The sequence below is a fragment of the Malaclemys terrapin genome, chromosome 1, assembly GCF_027887155.1.
Source record: "Malaclemys terrapin pileata isolate rMalTer1 chromosome 1, rMalTer1.hap1, whole genome shotgun sequence".
NCBI lineage: Eukaryota > Metazoa > Chordata > Testudines > Emydidae > Malaclemys > Malaclemys terrapin.
In genome coordinates, this window is record NC_071505.1 from 298731610 (window position 1) to 298748043 (window position 16434).

Consider the following 16434-nt stretch of genomic DNA (forward strand, 5'->3'; position numbering starts at 1 on the left):
ATGTTTGTCCTGGCTTGGGTTCGTTTACTATAAAGAAAGCTACAATTACATGATTTTCTCTGTTGGTCTTGCTGTGCTGATTAGCACAAAATAGGCTTTAGCATGTCTCAGCCCTGCTGTTATGTATCATGAAAATCAGATATGGTGAGAACTATTCTCATTTTCCCCTACCAATAAATAATTGTTTCTTATAGTATACTCTTGAGTGTTTTGTCCAATCCTGCCTTTAACTACTCCAGCAATGGGGCTTTCATGTTGTGATTTGCCTATTCTTTGCCTTACTGGTGTTCTTTTACTGGCCTTCTCAGCACAGGGGATATTTTCTCAAAATTCCAAACAAGCAGAACTAATTTTAAAACCAGCTGGAGCTTCAGTGTAGACAAGGCTCTGGAGACAAGAACTCTTGTTATAACTAGTTTAGTTTAGTTAAATCTGCTTTGAGGAGGTCTCACTAAGCGAGTTATAAGAATGGCGCCCACTGCTAGAGACTTCTGTACCCCGTGCTTCCAGATACTTTTGAAACTGATTTGAATATTTTGATGAATTTCCCCTGTGTAGACAAGAGTGGCAGTCGTTCCAAAAATTGTGGAAGGAGCAGCAAAGGTTGCCATTACAGTAACATGTGTTGAAACATGAAAATGGAACAAAAGTTTGCATATTTGTTTAAATTTAATTCAAGTCAAACCAATACTCACTCTTCTCTAACATAAAATGGATGGTGAAATATAGCATGTTTCCTGCAAGTGAAAATGCTTGGTGGAAGCCTAGCTTAGGGAAATTCAAAGACAGTAGGCAAGATGAAATGCTTCAGGATGGATGCAAAATCCTGGTGATTGTGGAGTCTTCCTGAATGGAAGGTAGCATTGCAGCAGCTACCTCATGTGTACTTGGATATAAATGCACCCTTCAGATAGAACATAGAATGTAAGTAGACTACATGCTGTTGAGTCACGAGTAGCATACTAAGCAAAGATTTAGGTACCTTGGCGTAAAGAAGACAATTTCAGAGAAACCACTCAATTTCTAATCCAGACACTCCTGTTTTAGAAGAGAATTTTTAAATCCATCTAGGTACAATGGAAATCTTTCTGTTTCCACAGTGAAGGAGATGGACTACAAATACCCTGCACTAATAAATAAATGTTTGTGTACTTGTCCCCTGAAAGCTCTTTTAGCTCCAGCAGTTTTAACTAAAACTCGCCTTATATATGTGAGTTTAAAAGTTTTCTATTGACATTCTAACAATTTGTATGCATGTCTAATTCCATCATAGACATAATTTAGACACATTTATCACTGCATTACTCTTATTACCCAATCCTTGAAGTCAATGGGAGTTTTGCCTGAGCAAGGAGTGCAGGATCAGGCCTTAAACAATGGGAATTTAACAATAATACCCTATAATAATAATTTGCATTTACAGAAGTTTTCAAACAATAATCTCAAAGCACTTTGCAAATGTTAAACCTCACATCTCCCCTATGGGAGTTGATCATCATCATCATTTCCTGGATAGGAAAAGCGAAGAACAGATAGATCAAAAACCTACATGTGCAAAGTGCTGACTGGACAGATGTCAATTGTAGCGAAGATTCTTAGTGCTTGTCAGGAAGTGCTCTACGCCTTGAAGGAATGCATTCGAACTGACTGGTGCAGTGTCACAAAGAAAGCCAGTGGCAGAGCCAGGGCTAGAACCAAAAGGCAGGATAGTCTTGCCCATAAGACATTGGACTGGGATTCTGCATTTCCAGATTCAACTCTTGGCTCTGCCACAGACGTCCTGGAAAAGCCATCTGATCTCTTTGTGCATCAGTTCACTCTCTGTAAAATGAGAGTAACAACATTTCCTTTGCCTGTCTTGTCTAGTTAGCAAAGCACTTCAGCAGATGCTTAAACTTAAGCATGTGTCTGTGTTCTTCTGAAAACAAGGCCCACAGTTTAAGGCCAGAAGGGGTCTGTACATCATCTAGTCTGACCTCCTGTATATCAGACTGAAAAATCTTTGGGTCAGAGACAGTCTCTGTGTATGTGCGGTGCCTAGGACAACAGAATCCTGCTCTTGGTCAAGGCCTCTTGGTACTACTATAATACAAATAACACATTAAAAAAGTAATAGCCCTGATTTCCAGTACCTTGTTCTACCCACTAAACCAGACTTCCTCTATTTCTCCTTGAAACAATGTCCCTTAAGGAATGCACTTTTGAATTGTATGATGAAAGGCTATTATTTCTATACACATTAAAGCTTGCTTTTATCTCTCTTGAGAAATAAACAGGCTTGATACTACTACTCTGATTTTAAAACTTTGCTGTTTATAAAAAGAGTCTTACTAAAAAAAAAAAAAAAAATTGCCAGCAAAGCAGGTCTGTGATCTAATTCTGAACATGGCATTTCTTTCATTTAACATCAATAATATTCATGACTAGTACTTAGATCCCAAGCCGTGTTCCAGGATTGAAAAAGAAACGCTAGGAGGGAAATTTTGCATTTCTGCTGCAGATGTGATTTAATCCTGGCATCTAAGTTTCTTGTCTGAAAAAAACTTGCTCAAGCTAGGAAAAAACAAATAAAGCAGGAAATGTTTCATTCCCAGTGAATTTTTTTGTTAAAAAAAAAAAAAAACCCACTAGAGACACTGGGAAAATGTTGCTGCCCACAGCCCTTGGCATGACCTATCCCAGCCCCGTGGGGCTGCTGCAGCAACATTAGCTAAACTCCCGCCCTGCCTCCTTTGGTGGCTCCTCACGCCCCGACCACATTTCTCCTCTGTGCAAAGCAGCTCCCAAACTGTCCTGATCAAAATGCTGGAGCATCAGCAGCAAACCCCCCCCCCCCCCCCCCATACAGCTGTCCTCAGGGGATTAGCCCATCTTCTTCCATTTAAGGATTGCAGCCTTCACCCCTCTCCGATCCTATCCTCCCCTCTGCGGCTGGCTTGTGCTCCTCCAGCTCTCCCTATCTGCCTCACTACTGTTGGGAACAAGCCTCCCCCCGGAAGAGACACAACCCAAGGCCCCACTGCAATGTAACTTTCTCCACTATTCCTCAGCCCACGTATCCATCCCCTTCTCCCCCCACATCGCTCCACCCCCCGCCCGCAGGGTCTTTGCGGGGGCGGGGCTCCCTTGACTGATGCTTCTCCGGGGAGTTTGACACCCACTCGGCTGTGCCGCCCCCGTCTCTCCGCTTCTCAGTCTCCAAGAATGTCCCGGCTAGCCCCGCAATTGCCGTGCCTGCAGCGGGGTCCCGCCCGGTGAGCAGGAGGCGGTGGGAGGGGAAAGCAGCCGCGCGCCCTGCCTGCCTTGAAGCCCATTGCGTGGCAGCGCCAGCCGGCCGCCTCCCTGCGCCCACACAGCCCTCTGCCGGGAGTGCCCGGGCGCGGGGGGCAGGAGCAGGGGCCACGCGAGCCTCCCGGCCCCGCTCCACCCCCGCCTGTGTCCTCCAGCCCTGTCCGCCCTGCGCCGCTGCCGGGCTGCTGGGAGGGTTCCCTGCGCATCTGGGAGCGGGAGGATCCGAGCGAGCCCTTGGCACAGCGGGTCAGTACCCGCCTCTCCCGGCCCGTGGGCTGCTCCCCGCCCCGCTGCTGGCTGGCTGGTGCCTTTCCAGCCCCGCGGAGCATTGCCGCGGCTGCCTGCCCCGCTGCAGCTGGGAGCAGCGCGCCTGGCTGAGCGCCTCCGCCGGGCTGGAAGTTGGCCGCCTGGCAGTCGGGCGGCTGCCTTGTGCCCGGCACCTTCTCACCTGACAGGGGCAACTTCCCCCGGCAGACAGACAGCACCTGGCTCATCCCTGCCTCCAGATCGCCCGGGCTGCGCTGCGCTGCACAGCACAGTCACTCACAGCTGCCGCGTGAACCAGGTAACGGGGGGTTTCTCAGTGCGGGGGCTCTGCTACAGTAACTCCTCCCGGAAAGTTTCGGGGGGCAGCGTGAGGGGGAATGGGAGAGCGGTTCTACCCCCGGACCAGAAAGGGCTCCGGAGACTTTGTATCTTCATGCAGGCTGGACGGCTTCAGATTTCAAGTTGACACTGACATATTGGGTACATTGTTCCGCACACAAAAAGTACAGTGCAACATAGGTTTGTTTTTTTTTAAACTAGCACTTCGGGCTATGAATGAAAGCAGACCTTCCTAGGGCGAGATCCTGCTCCCGTTGAAGTCAATGGGAGCTTTGCTGTTCATTTCACAGGGAGTAGCATCTGGCACCTTACCACCAAATTCTCCATATTGTCCTTTATTTTAAAGCACGTGATCTTTCCTAATAATCGGGGGAGGGGGGGAATTCAAGCACCGTGATCTATTTGTATATTGTTAATTATCATCATCGAGCTAGGTGATGTGGACTGCATGAGCCACAAAGATAAGGACAACCTTTGGTCCAAAGAGCCTACCACCTAAAGAGACACAGAGGAGACAGGATACATTATATATCACTTTTTAGGTTTTCCTCCCATGTTTTAGATCTTTTGTAGGTCAGAGGTGATGTGAATACATACAGATGATTGGTACAAATACATACAGACTCTTCTGCCAGAAAATAAGCTTCATAGTAGAGGATTATTTTTCTTAAATAAATTAAAAAAGTAAACAAACTTTAATGTGGTGTGCATGGTTAATTTCATTTTAAGACTCTTTCCTACATTCCCTGCTGGTAAAAATGGAGTATTAATTTTATTGCCTGTACATGAAGTGAATTCACTGACTTGGCATGTAACCATGCTTAAAAAAAAAAAGTAAATAGCTGTCAGAATTCATTTGGCAGCAACTGTGAGAAATGATCATAACCATACAAATGCTATTGGATTCAGACGTAATGATCCATTGTGGATTTAAAAATAATATTCCTCCAACTTTTGGAGAGTAGTGATTAGTTCGGTACTGTAATCGGAAGTGGGAGGATGCTACAGTGCTACATTACAGATATGTAATTGTCAGAGAAGTAGGCTGGGAGCCAGGCTGTGTTCCTCAGGTCTTTAGCAAACCACTTGCAGGCAAAATTTTAAATGTGGCTGCTTCTTTTAAGCAGCACAGATTTCTGGGTACTCAACTTTGGATAGTTTGGTACTAATATGCCTGCAGCTGCCATTGACTTTAGTTGGAATTATGGATGCTTAGCATCTCTGTAAATCACAAGGTGTCTCCTTTTGGGCACCTGACCACTGATGCACCAAAAATCCCTGGCCATTTTGGACAAAATTTTACCCTATGGAAGTCTCATTTTACTCATCTGTGAATTAGGTGCTTTAATACTACTTATGTAACTTCCCAAGGGCCTCAATCCTGCAAAGACTTATTCAGATACTTAACTTTACTATGAGTCGTCCCATTGAATGCATAAAGTTAAGCATGTGTGTAAGTCTTTGCAGGATCAGGGCCTCAAATGTTAAGGATTAAATAGATGTTTTCCTTTCCCCTGTGTGAAAGACCAACACAAACAACAGAGGAAAATGACTGACTAACTTAGTACGTGGAGGCGGGGGGGACATTGAAACTGGCTCTACAGTACTGGCAAATGAACATAGTAAAGAAAATGGAATATTTATTCTCTAATCTCTGTCAGTTGTGGAAATTCTAGGTGCTATTTGTAATAATAGTAGGGAAGCCATTTTGAGGTAGAAGTGTGATTTATGTGAACAGTGTCTCATTGCTTTGAGATTCTTGGGAGGAACGCACCACAGAGAGTGGAACTGATTATTATTTATTTTATTACTTTAATATTATTGAATTTTTATTTTCCTCCTTGTTATTATTTAACCAGGGACCTTCATCTTCATGACGGAAGACAGCATCATGGCCTTTAGGATTCAAGATTTTACTAGGCTGAGGATTGACCGGGACTGAAAGATTCTGGGTTACTCATAAATCTCCCCAAACTAACACACACACACAGTCCCTCTCTCCTTATTGCTACCATTATCGGTTGTGAGTAGAAAGATGGCATCCAGCCTTACTTGCACTGGGATGATCTGGGCACTTCTCTCCTTCCTCTGCGCTGCTGCTTCCTGCATAGGATTCTTTATGCCATACTGGCTGTTGGGGTCTCAGCTGGAGAAGTCAGTGTCCTTTGGCACTTTCCGGAGGTGTTCCTATCCAGTGCGGGATGAGAGCCGCCAGACTACAGTGATGGTAGAGCAGTGTGGCCGCTACGCATCCTTCCAGGCCATCCCAAGTGCTGAGTGGAGGATCTGCACCGTGGTGACGGGGCTGGGCTGTGGCCTCCTCCTTTTGGTGGCACTGACTGCACTCATGGGCTGCTGTGTGTCCGAGCTCATCTCCAGAACTGTGGGCAGGGTAGCAGGAGGCATCCAGTTTCTGGGAGGTAAGTCACAAGCTTTTGGTTCCTGTACTGTGACTGCATTATTTTCTCTATTCTTATGATAGCACCTCTGCAGGTTTCAGTTAACCTTGTTCATTCTCATATACTGAAGTTCCTGCCAGGCTGGCATTTAACCTTTCAGAATAGTATACTGCATTAAATCACTTAAAACTATTATTAGGTTGTAAAAGTACAATTAAATTGTAAGCGCGTTGGGGAAGGGATTGTCTTTTGCCTTGGGTTTGCCTTGACTTCAGTAGGGCACTGCAAGGGGGTATGGGTTTACTCACTTGGATCCAACTGCAGGGTCAAACCCAAGACTCCAACTGGAGAATCTTTATTATAGAATAGAGAATCCAAAGCCAGAAAGAATACAGCTTGACTCTCAGGTCCTAGGTGGAGTTTGCAGTACTGACAGTTAAGGAGAAATTTTTTTTCTTATAGATTGAGATCAAATTTGACCTCAAAGTTCCTGAGATATTAAACTTGGAACCCCACAATGCTATGCTCGTAGAGTCATTTTTCAGAGTAAAGCATCACGGTATTGTTGTAAGTGGTGCTGGAATATTGCATATGTTCCAGCAACACTTTCCTCTTGAATAACCATTCAAATGAATGAGATTTTAGGCTGTACTATTTACAGTGAGGTTATGTATTTCAATGGCATTCAGCGCAGAAACCATCAAAGCTGCTATGTTTCACATGTCCTATGATAGCCATTTCTAGGAGTGCAAATTCAGAAAGTATAGTTGTGTGCTTCATTGGGACTTGTAATTCCTTCCCCTCCAAACAGGGCTCACACAGTAATGAAATGGAAATAAATTGTTAAGTATATCACTGCAAACAAGACTGCACTACACAGTTTAAAGTTGAAAATCAGGGGAAAGGAAAGGAAGACTCTCTGGGCCAGATCCTCAGCTAGTGTAAGTTGTAGGTCCATTAAGGAGCTCATTTACATCAGCTGAGAATCTGACCCAAAGCTTTGAAGTAATTGCTACACTTAGAAATAAACTGACACTGTTACTTCAGCCTTCTGTCTGCTGTGTGACCTATAGACATTTCTGTATTTAATATGGCTCACAATCTGGAAGAAAATAGCAACGCCTTGAGAGAGAATTGTGACAGTAACTTACAGTTCCAAAAGCCCACTTTGTCATGAAATTCTACCCTCTCCCCTGCCCGCAGGCAGAGGGATGGAGAGATATTTGATTAAATAATATGTGTGATCCCACTCAGACTGGTTATTTTCACTTCCACCCACCACAAAGGCTTCACTCCTGCTTGCTTTTTAGCCACTGTTTTCTGTTTTCAATTTGTCTCTAATCAGATGATTTTAATTTTAATTGATCCAGTTTTTGTGGCAGCACTCCCCCTTTCTGCAGGCTTGCTGGCCAGGCTGCCCCTGTGTCTGATTACAATCCATGCTAGTGAAATATGACAACCTCCACAGTCAATATTGAGGGAAGGGGAACAGGAAGAGTGGAAAACTCACAAATCTTTGTGGCTTTGTCTTGTGCTGTAACTAGTATGCCACCCCTTTCTGACTGCTGATGGAGACTTGGAATCAAATGTGATGAGGGGAGAGGCATCCTTAAGGTTACAGTGCAAGCCAACAGAGTTTTCCAGCATAGACTGCAAAACAATTTTCCAAGGAGGGGTGGACATAAGTGTTCAGAGTTTATTTTCAGTAGGTGCAATCCAAAAGATCAGTGAACTTGTGAAAATCACAGACAACTTTACTTACAGTTCAGAAATTATTTACACAGCATGTGTAATTTCCCCCTCTACTGGGTTTTAGGGTTATCTCTGATTTCGTACAGCAATGCTGTAAAATGCCCAAGAAATGAACTTAATTAAAAACCATCACTTCTGAAGGTACATAAAAAGCAACTTAAGGCCTTAGGGATGGGGGATGGTGTGGTGGGTCAGTAACTTGGACAAGTTAAAGGGACACTGTCAAAGTAAAGAACAGGGGTCAGATCTTTAGCTGGTGTAAATCTGCATAGCTCCATGGTCTTAAGGAGCTGTGCACCAGCTGAAGATTTATTCCAATTTTCTCCCAAAAACCTTACTATTACTCTATGTATATTACTAATCAAAACATAAATTATTGAAAGGAAAAGTATGTTAACTATCGAATGTATTTTTATGCTGTTTGTTTATCTTTTTGCCTTTCACTCAGTTTGGCAGTGATTCTAGGTCAGTCAGTTTCACCTTCTGTTGATAGATGCTTTCACCTTCTGATTCTTCTGCATCAGCACACTTGTTGTGCCTGCTGTCAACAACTTAGGGGGAATGTTTGAATGTAAAAGACTATTAACTGACGTTAAACACAAACATAAAAACATGATAGATTTTCTAGCTCATGGGTTTTGATAGGTACTACAGTTATGGGCACTAAGTGTTTTAAAAGGCACTAACTTGGGTGAATAAACTAACTGGCCAAATGCCTTGTAGTGGGAGACATAAGGGCAGGTGAGAACATGATACAGTTCGGATACAGTGATTGGGGGCGGGCCAATACTGACAAATTGATCTGATTGTCCTGCTCTGGTATCAGAGGCTTTTTACTCTGCTATTGAGATGATGTGGGTGGGCACTAGTAGACACAGGGCCTGATTCTCCTCTTACCTGAGTGCAAATCAGGAGTAACTCTAGGGAGGTCATGGAGTAACCCCCGTGTAAAACCAGCTAAGCCTGCCCTAGTGAAATGGTGCTAAGGCTTTACAGCTGGGGTTTCACAGAGTTGTTGCTGTATGTGGCAACCAAGAGTTAGTTACTCATGGCTGCTTACCATAAACCAACTTCTCTCCTGAAAAATGAATGATAGAACCTGCATGAAACTGCAAATCCCCACAGACTAGGAACAGCAGTTTCAAAATTGGTTTGTCTGGCATTTAAGAGGCTCAGAGGATCCTGAGAGTGGGGTCTGTATATATTTTAAAACAATACTAGGATACTGTGCTCTGGGGTTCTTGAACTTTTTCAGTCTTAACACAGAGATTGCCTTGTGGACTCTTCCCTCCCATTCTCAATCACACAAACCACTTCCCATCCTAATTATGATCCCAATATCACTGCAGCGATTACAACAATTGCTTACATGGAAAAGTAACATGAGGAAAGTGTTTAATGTATATTTAGTTTCTTCTGATGCAATTAGCAGCCAGAAACAAGGGAAAGGAGCCAGCACCATTTGGCTAGCCAGCTCTCTGTTGACCATCAGTGGCCCACAGATCATAGTTTGAGAACTGCTACTGCTGTAGCTGATACTTTACAAGCACTTTTGCTGTATTGTTTCTGAGTACTGATAACCAATGCGAAAGTTATACTGTCTATAACCTCATGAGGGCACAGTTATGTAGATGCATACAGTCTTCATTGAGACTAGTAAGTGCAATGTATCGAGCTGGTTTACTCTGAATGTTTGGAAGATTGAGATATATATCATGTACCTATAATAGACTGTACTGAAAGGTATGTCTTTAAAAATAACTGTAAAGTTTAACCAAAACTAAAGTTTAACAAATCTACAGCAAACTGTACTCTAATTATCGATCCTCTTTTCATTGCAATTTGGTTAGATATGACATACTAATGTGATGAATAATTTCACTCTCTGAATGAAGAGCAATCAAATTAAAAGCACAATGAACTAAAAGGTTACCCAGTTTTATTACACGCAGTGTATCAAAAAATACAGTATTTCACATACAGTAAATTTAAAGAGCATGATGCTAGCAAGGTGACTCTTCATAAAAAGGGTCAGCACACGAAAGAAAAGAACTGAAATCTGCACTTACTTAGGCAAAACTCCCTTTGACTCTATGTTGAGCCATATTCAGGAGTGAAATGATGACTCACCATCTTTGACACATCTCTGAATTAGACCCATTGGTCTTAACTCTGGGATGCGTGTTGTCACAGATCCTAGCGAGCGCCCCTTTTTGGCCGTCCACTAGGAATGCCAAAGGGACTCCAAGCCTTTGAACTCTGAATTGTCAAAGGTGTTTCAAGCTCCATGAACCTGAATGGAGTGCAGCCATTGCACCAACCTTAGGCACACTCACAGGGCCCAGACCTTCTATCTGGAACTCCCCCTCTGCGTGTTGGAACCTGCTGTCCAACCACTTACCCCTCCTGGCTGACCCTTCAGACTCCCAGTACTTAAACACACCCTCCCCCAGAACTCCACCGCCAAGGTCTGATGCTTTTCGTTTACAAATTTGACTCCCTCAGAGGCACACAGTATTTGTGAAGGTCTCTCTCTCTGTCACTCACTCTTACTTTGTTTAATGTATCAAACTTTATGCTCTTTATATTTCATCATGTAAAGCACAGGAGAATACAGATCATACCAAACAATAAAACCTTCTGCACACAATGTCCCTCATTAGCTCATCCTTCCCTTGAGAAATCATCTGTATTCTCACAGGCAGGCAGAGTCCTCCACCCCATTGCCTACCTTGCCCCTGCAGCAGCTTCCTGCATTTTAATGTTTGTAGTGCAAGATGGCTGTGTCTCCTCTCATTCCCTCTTGTCAGTCCTTTTATAGACTCCTGGTGGGGTCACCTACTTCTTTTGTTCTGCCTTTTGGTAATTTTCCATTACCCTCAACCCACCCATCCCTTCAGACAAGAGGAGAAAGTGTCTTCTCCCGGGCAGAGCAAACCTATTGTCCCAAGGTGTTTTATTTTGATCAGCTGATCACTGAATAGTGATCATTCACCATTGTCTCTGGCCTGGAAGAGACATGACACAAGTTTGCTAACTCATGGGGGGTCCACAGATATATAGTAATTTCATAAAATCAAAATTCAGAAGTGATCAGGCTGAACCCCCAGTTTGTTATGCATCCGAAAAGTGAGTTGCTTTTCTGTAGGTAAATCTGGTGTAACTGACTAGGTTGCACTGTCTTGATTCTCCAGTAGTTTTTACACCAGAATTCCACAAGTTCCGACAGGAGTTCCTTTTGGAAATGGGAGGAGCCAAATGAGGAGCCCCTATTTCTCTCTCTTCATTCCCTTGTGTCTACACCAGCTGCGACTGTAACCCATGAACACGGATGGCCCTTTTATTGTAGCTTTGGGAATTTGGAACATTTGGCTATATAGGAAAACAGGCTCAAGCAGTTTCTAAGATAAATTCTGAAAACATCTGCAGAAGAAAAATAACCCTCGGGAAAAGCCACTGTAAAGTTCCTCAAACCCTGTGCTAGGGCAATAGTCATGTATTAGCTTGCACAGACTCTTGCCTGCTCTTGACAAACATTGGCTAGATGCGGAGGATAGAGCTGGTTGGGAATTTTCCACCAGAATGATTGTCTGATTGAAAACACCCTTTATTCAGAATCAAAATTTTCCATGGGAATATTTCAATTTTGCACACACAAAATAAACAAATAAATAAATAAAAAATCAAGTTTTCCATCAGCAAAATTGAAATGACGACTCCCAGGCTGCCTAGCTGGAAGGCTCTTGTCAATTTCAATTTCTGTCTGCTGGGAAACAGTGAAATTGACAAGAGGTTTCCAGACAAGAAGATGGCAAGCCAAAAAATTCCATTTCACTTGTCTCTAAGTGGAATTTTTCTGGAAATCCCTTTGTGCAATAAATTTTTGCATTTTTGACTTTTTTGTCACAATCTGCAATTCCCCCCACCCCTTCAAAAAACCGTGACAATTTTTCACAGGAAGGGATTTCCATATTATGGCCTGCTCTAGTTGAGAACCCTACAGTCAATAATCACATGAGGTGTTTTGCCACTTTTTCCTCTCTCCCATTTTTCTGTCGGGTAGGACCCCTCAGTGACTTTCTCATGGGTTCGGGTGATCATCCATGTTACACAAAGACAAACTACATTTTTTACACACACACACACACACACACACACACACACACACACACACACACACACACACACGCACCCCCCTACCATAAAAAGATGAAAGCATGGAAAGGAACATGTGCCTCCCCAGAAGACATAGGTGCCGACTACATGGGTGCTGCAGTGGGTGCCCAGCACCCACCGGTGGCCTTGCGGATCAGCTCTTCCCCCTCCCTTCCAGCGCCTCCTAACTGCCGCAGATCAGCTGTTCAGCGGTGGGCAGGAGGCGCTGAGGGCGAGGAGGCGGAATGAGGGTGGGGCACGCTCAGGGGAGTGGTAGGGGGTAGATTGGGGTGGGAAGAGGCAGGGCAGGGGTGGGAAGAGGTGGAGTGGGGCAGGACCTGGGGCAGAGCAGGGGTTGAGCACTGCTGGGGAAATGAGAAAGTCGGCACCTGTGCCAGAAGACATCAACATTGAGGCAAACGAGGAGTATGGCATTGCTTGATGTTGTTACGGAGTAGAATCTCTGTACATTAGCTTTATGCTTCAATTAAGAGCGGCCTCACAGCTGCTCCAGTTCACTCCAGCTGCCCCACCTGTTTTACATAGAGACAGAGTGCAGTGTATATTTGTGCAGACCACACCCCTTTTGGCTTAGCCTCAGCACTCCTGGAAATTCCTGGATATTATATCTTGGCTTCCAGAGCCAGCCACTTTGATCACTAGTGGTAATGTTTAATGCCCGCTTTCCACCAACTTTACAAAGGTGCATCTGCCTACAATAATGTAACACCGTACAGAATAAAACGCATTGACTCCAATGAGAGTTTTACCTTTGCAGGCAATGCAGGATTAGTCAGGCCATAGGTAATGTGGTTATTGTGGGAAGACATGATAAAAGGAAAGACATATAAAAGTCTGCCATCCTGAGCAGATTTTGCAGCCCATATGGTAGAACATTAGGTAATAAGATCCCCTGCTGTATGCTTGCAAAAGTGACAATTTAAGGACATTTGGACAAATTCAGAAGCGAGTCTATGATGTAATTTACAACTTGTGGGCTCCCTTAGTGTGTAGATTACATCAATTTCACCTCTTTTACACACACATAGACACACACACACACCTTAGTCTAGTGTAATTCTCCCCTCTTAATATTACCTCTGAGCCTGGCCCACTGCATCTGACTGTAAGGGAGTCTAAGTTAACCTACACTTATATGGGTCAGAAAAAAATATAAATTTAGACTCTCCAGTTGTCACTTAGACTCACACTCCCCTCTAAAATTTGATCCGTTTCATTGGCCTAAACCTTGTGTCTTTCTGCTTTAGTCAGCTGAAAGAGAAAGGAGCAGATCCTCAGCTGCTGTAAATTGTCATCCCTCTGTTGAAGCCAATGGAATTATGACAGTTTACACCAGCTGGCCCCAAGTGTTGAGGCTGTTTGGTTGGAACACTGACCTAAATTGAGAATGGTTCCAAACATGAATGTAACTGAAAGAGATGTTAATGGGCGTGTATTCATTAGTTTACAGTGAGCTGTGCTATTTTTGCAACAATTTTTACTACTACAATAAGCTTCAGCTAAGTAAGGAGAAAAATTCCATGCATGCCAAATTTCAGCCGGGAGCAAATTTTTTAAAGTCAGATTATAAGCCTCTGGAAAGCATGTGTATAATGGAAATGCTGATACGCACAAAAAAAAACGAAACAAAAAACCCTCCAAAAAAGAATGATGCTGCTAAAATATTGGGAAGAGTTGCTTTCCTTCTCCTTTCTTTGCTATTGATGTTGAATATAAAAGTACTGTGGGATGCTTTGATTATTGTTGCAGCTGTTTGGAGTTTAAGCAGAATTTTGCATTAAGACCAGACTTTTTGATCTAAAGAAAACTTCGAGTGCTGTTTTATTTATATATAGAAATGCTTGCTTGTCTCATTTTTTAGCTCCTTTTTCATACTGGAGAGTAACAATACTTAGCACTTGCATGGTGCTTTACATTTCAAAGGGTTTTACAAACATTAACTAATTAATCTTCAGGAGAATTGAGGCTCATAAGGATGTATTATCTCCATTTTAAAGATGGAGAAGCTGAGTCACTGATATGCCGAGTGACTTGTTCAAAGCCAAAATGGCATCAGTGACAGACCAAGAATCAGGAATTCTTAGCGCACAATGAATCTCATGCTCAGCCCACTACTAGGCCTTCCTGTCTTGTAAAACAAAGTCAAATGAAAGGGCTTATTTGTCATACTAATGAAAATCTTTGAGAGAGACACCGGTTCACATTAATGGAGACTGGGGACCAGATATTCAGCTGGCATAGATCAGCATTGCTCCATTGAAGTCAGGCCCAAGTTTGAGTTATGCCAAGAGAATTTGGCCCAGTAAGTAAAGGTGATTCTATCAAGAGGGGTCTCTGTAAATTTTGTCATTTATAACTATTATAGTACCACTCTTTTTGGAGGCTATGTTCAGGCCCTAGGCCCCCATCCAGCAAAGCGCTTAGGGATAGAGTGTGAACCCCTTACTCACAATGGTGCGCTTTTACTCACCTGAGTAGCCCCACTCACTCATGAGTTAATGCTTGGCTGGCCTGGGGTTGTAAGAACTCGGTGGGCTGTGCAAGCCCATAGGATAGAAGCTAGACAGGTCCAGGAAGGGTTGGCCTACCGCAGACCCAGCATTCAAAGCTTGTTTGGAGCTTATGTTGCTCAGAAAACTACCAACATATTCTGCTGGATCAAGCCCCGAGAGCAATGATAGAGAATTATATGGTAAGAAAATTTATTGTAAAATAAAGATTATAGAAAATATTCCATGTTCAAGCTTTTAAAATAGCAACAGTTTAAATTAAAATTAATTGGAAGGAGTTGGGAAAATTCTGTGCTCCTGTGCTGTGGTGTAAATCTGGAGCGATTCCAGTTAAATCAGTGGAATTACTCTGCATTAGTGTTGGAGTAAAGGAGAGAAGAAATTTGGCCTAGAGTTAGTAATTTTGTTTCTGGGTTAAAAGACTCCGCTCATTTTGCTTCCTGAACACATTTAGGTGTTTGAATGTTATTGGAAACTTCACTTAGTCACTGAAAAGTTGCAGTATTTTCCAATTAGCAATGAGATCATGTGCTGAGGTCCCACAGACAGTAAAGGATTGTTCCAGGGCTTTGTCCAATCCAGTTTTAAATGACTTCTTAATGGGGCTTTTCTCACTTCCTTTGGGAGACAGTCTATAGGAATTCCATTAGAAATTTTTTTCCTGATATTCAGCCTACATTTTCCTTTACTTAATGTTTACTTTAGTATTACTTCTCTGTATATACCTTCTTTTACCATCTGAACTGTGGGGCTTTGGCTTTCAAAGGTCTAATGAAAACCTCTTCTAACTCCTTAATCATGAAGGTGAGGTCAGACACATGGCTTGCAGACTAGCAGTGCAGTTGTTTTCATATGGCATAGCAAATAGGAAGGGGCTTGACCTAATTTAGAAACTAGAAGTCACACAGGAAGGAAGGGCTAACTTTGCAGTCACATGACCTCACAGGCCAGAGTGACAATGTTGCACATAATGGTCCATGACAGTCCCCTGCCAGTCACTTCACATGTCTTTGTTTCTTTAGCTTAGGCATGAAAAGTTGCACACAATCAACAAACCCGACATTGTCAAATTATGCCATGGGCTTCCCATGATGCCATGGACTTGAGTCTGATCTCATTTACATTGCTTATACTGATGTAAGTCCTTTTACTTCAGTGGAGTTGCCACTAACTTGCACTGGTGTAACAGAGCAGAACTAGGCCCTCCCCCGCCTCCCAACTGTGCTTTCCTTTGATACATCACTCAGGGCCTGCTCCTGTTGAAGTCAATGGCAAAATTCTTCAACTTTAGTGGGAGAAGGAGCAGGCCTTATGGTTCAAACCTGGCAGTTCCTCAACATTGTCAATTCCTACTGAAGATAATGAGACTCAAGGGTGCTCAGTTTCTTTGAGATGGTGCACAGAACTTTTCAGGATAGACCCCTTACACCCTGATCCTGCATGCTCATGTGCTTAACTTTAACGTCAGTGGGACCATTCATGTACTTAGCATGTGCTTAAGTGCTTTGCTGGATCAAGGCCAGAGTGCTGGGCGCCTTGCAGTACTGAGCAGTAGATCCCTGAAAGTGGTTTTTTATGATAACTGACTATTTTGAGTATTGATTTGTAAGTAAAATTTACTGCTGGGCTGACACAGAAAATCTTTAACTGAACTTACTACTAGTTGGTAGGAATTTCATGGAAATCTCACATTTTATATA

General features: G+C 43.2%; 1 protein-coding gene across 1 annotated transcript in view; it reads left to right on the forward strand.

The window, feature by feature from the left end:
- The first annotated feature begins 3832 nt into the window (after nucleotides 1-3832).
- Nucleotides 3833-16434, forward strand: part of LHFPL6 (LHFPL tetraspan subfamily member 6) — a 198690-nt gene continuing 186088 nt past the window's right edge. The window contains exons 1-2 of the mRNA XM_054015231.1: nucleotides 3833-3856; nucleotides 5757-6317. Coding sequence (XP_053871206.1) covers nucleotides 5933-6317 — 385 coding nt within the window. The 5' untranslated portion in view covers nucleotides 3833-3856; nucleotides 5757-5932. The remainder of the gene's footprint in view (nucleotides 3857-5756; nucleotides 6318-16434) is intronic.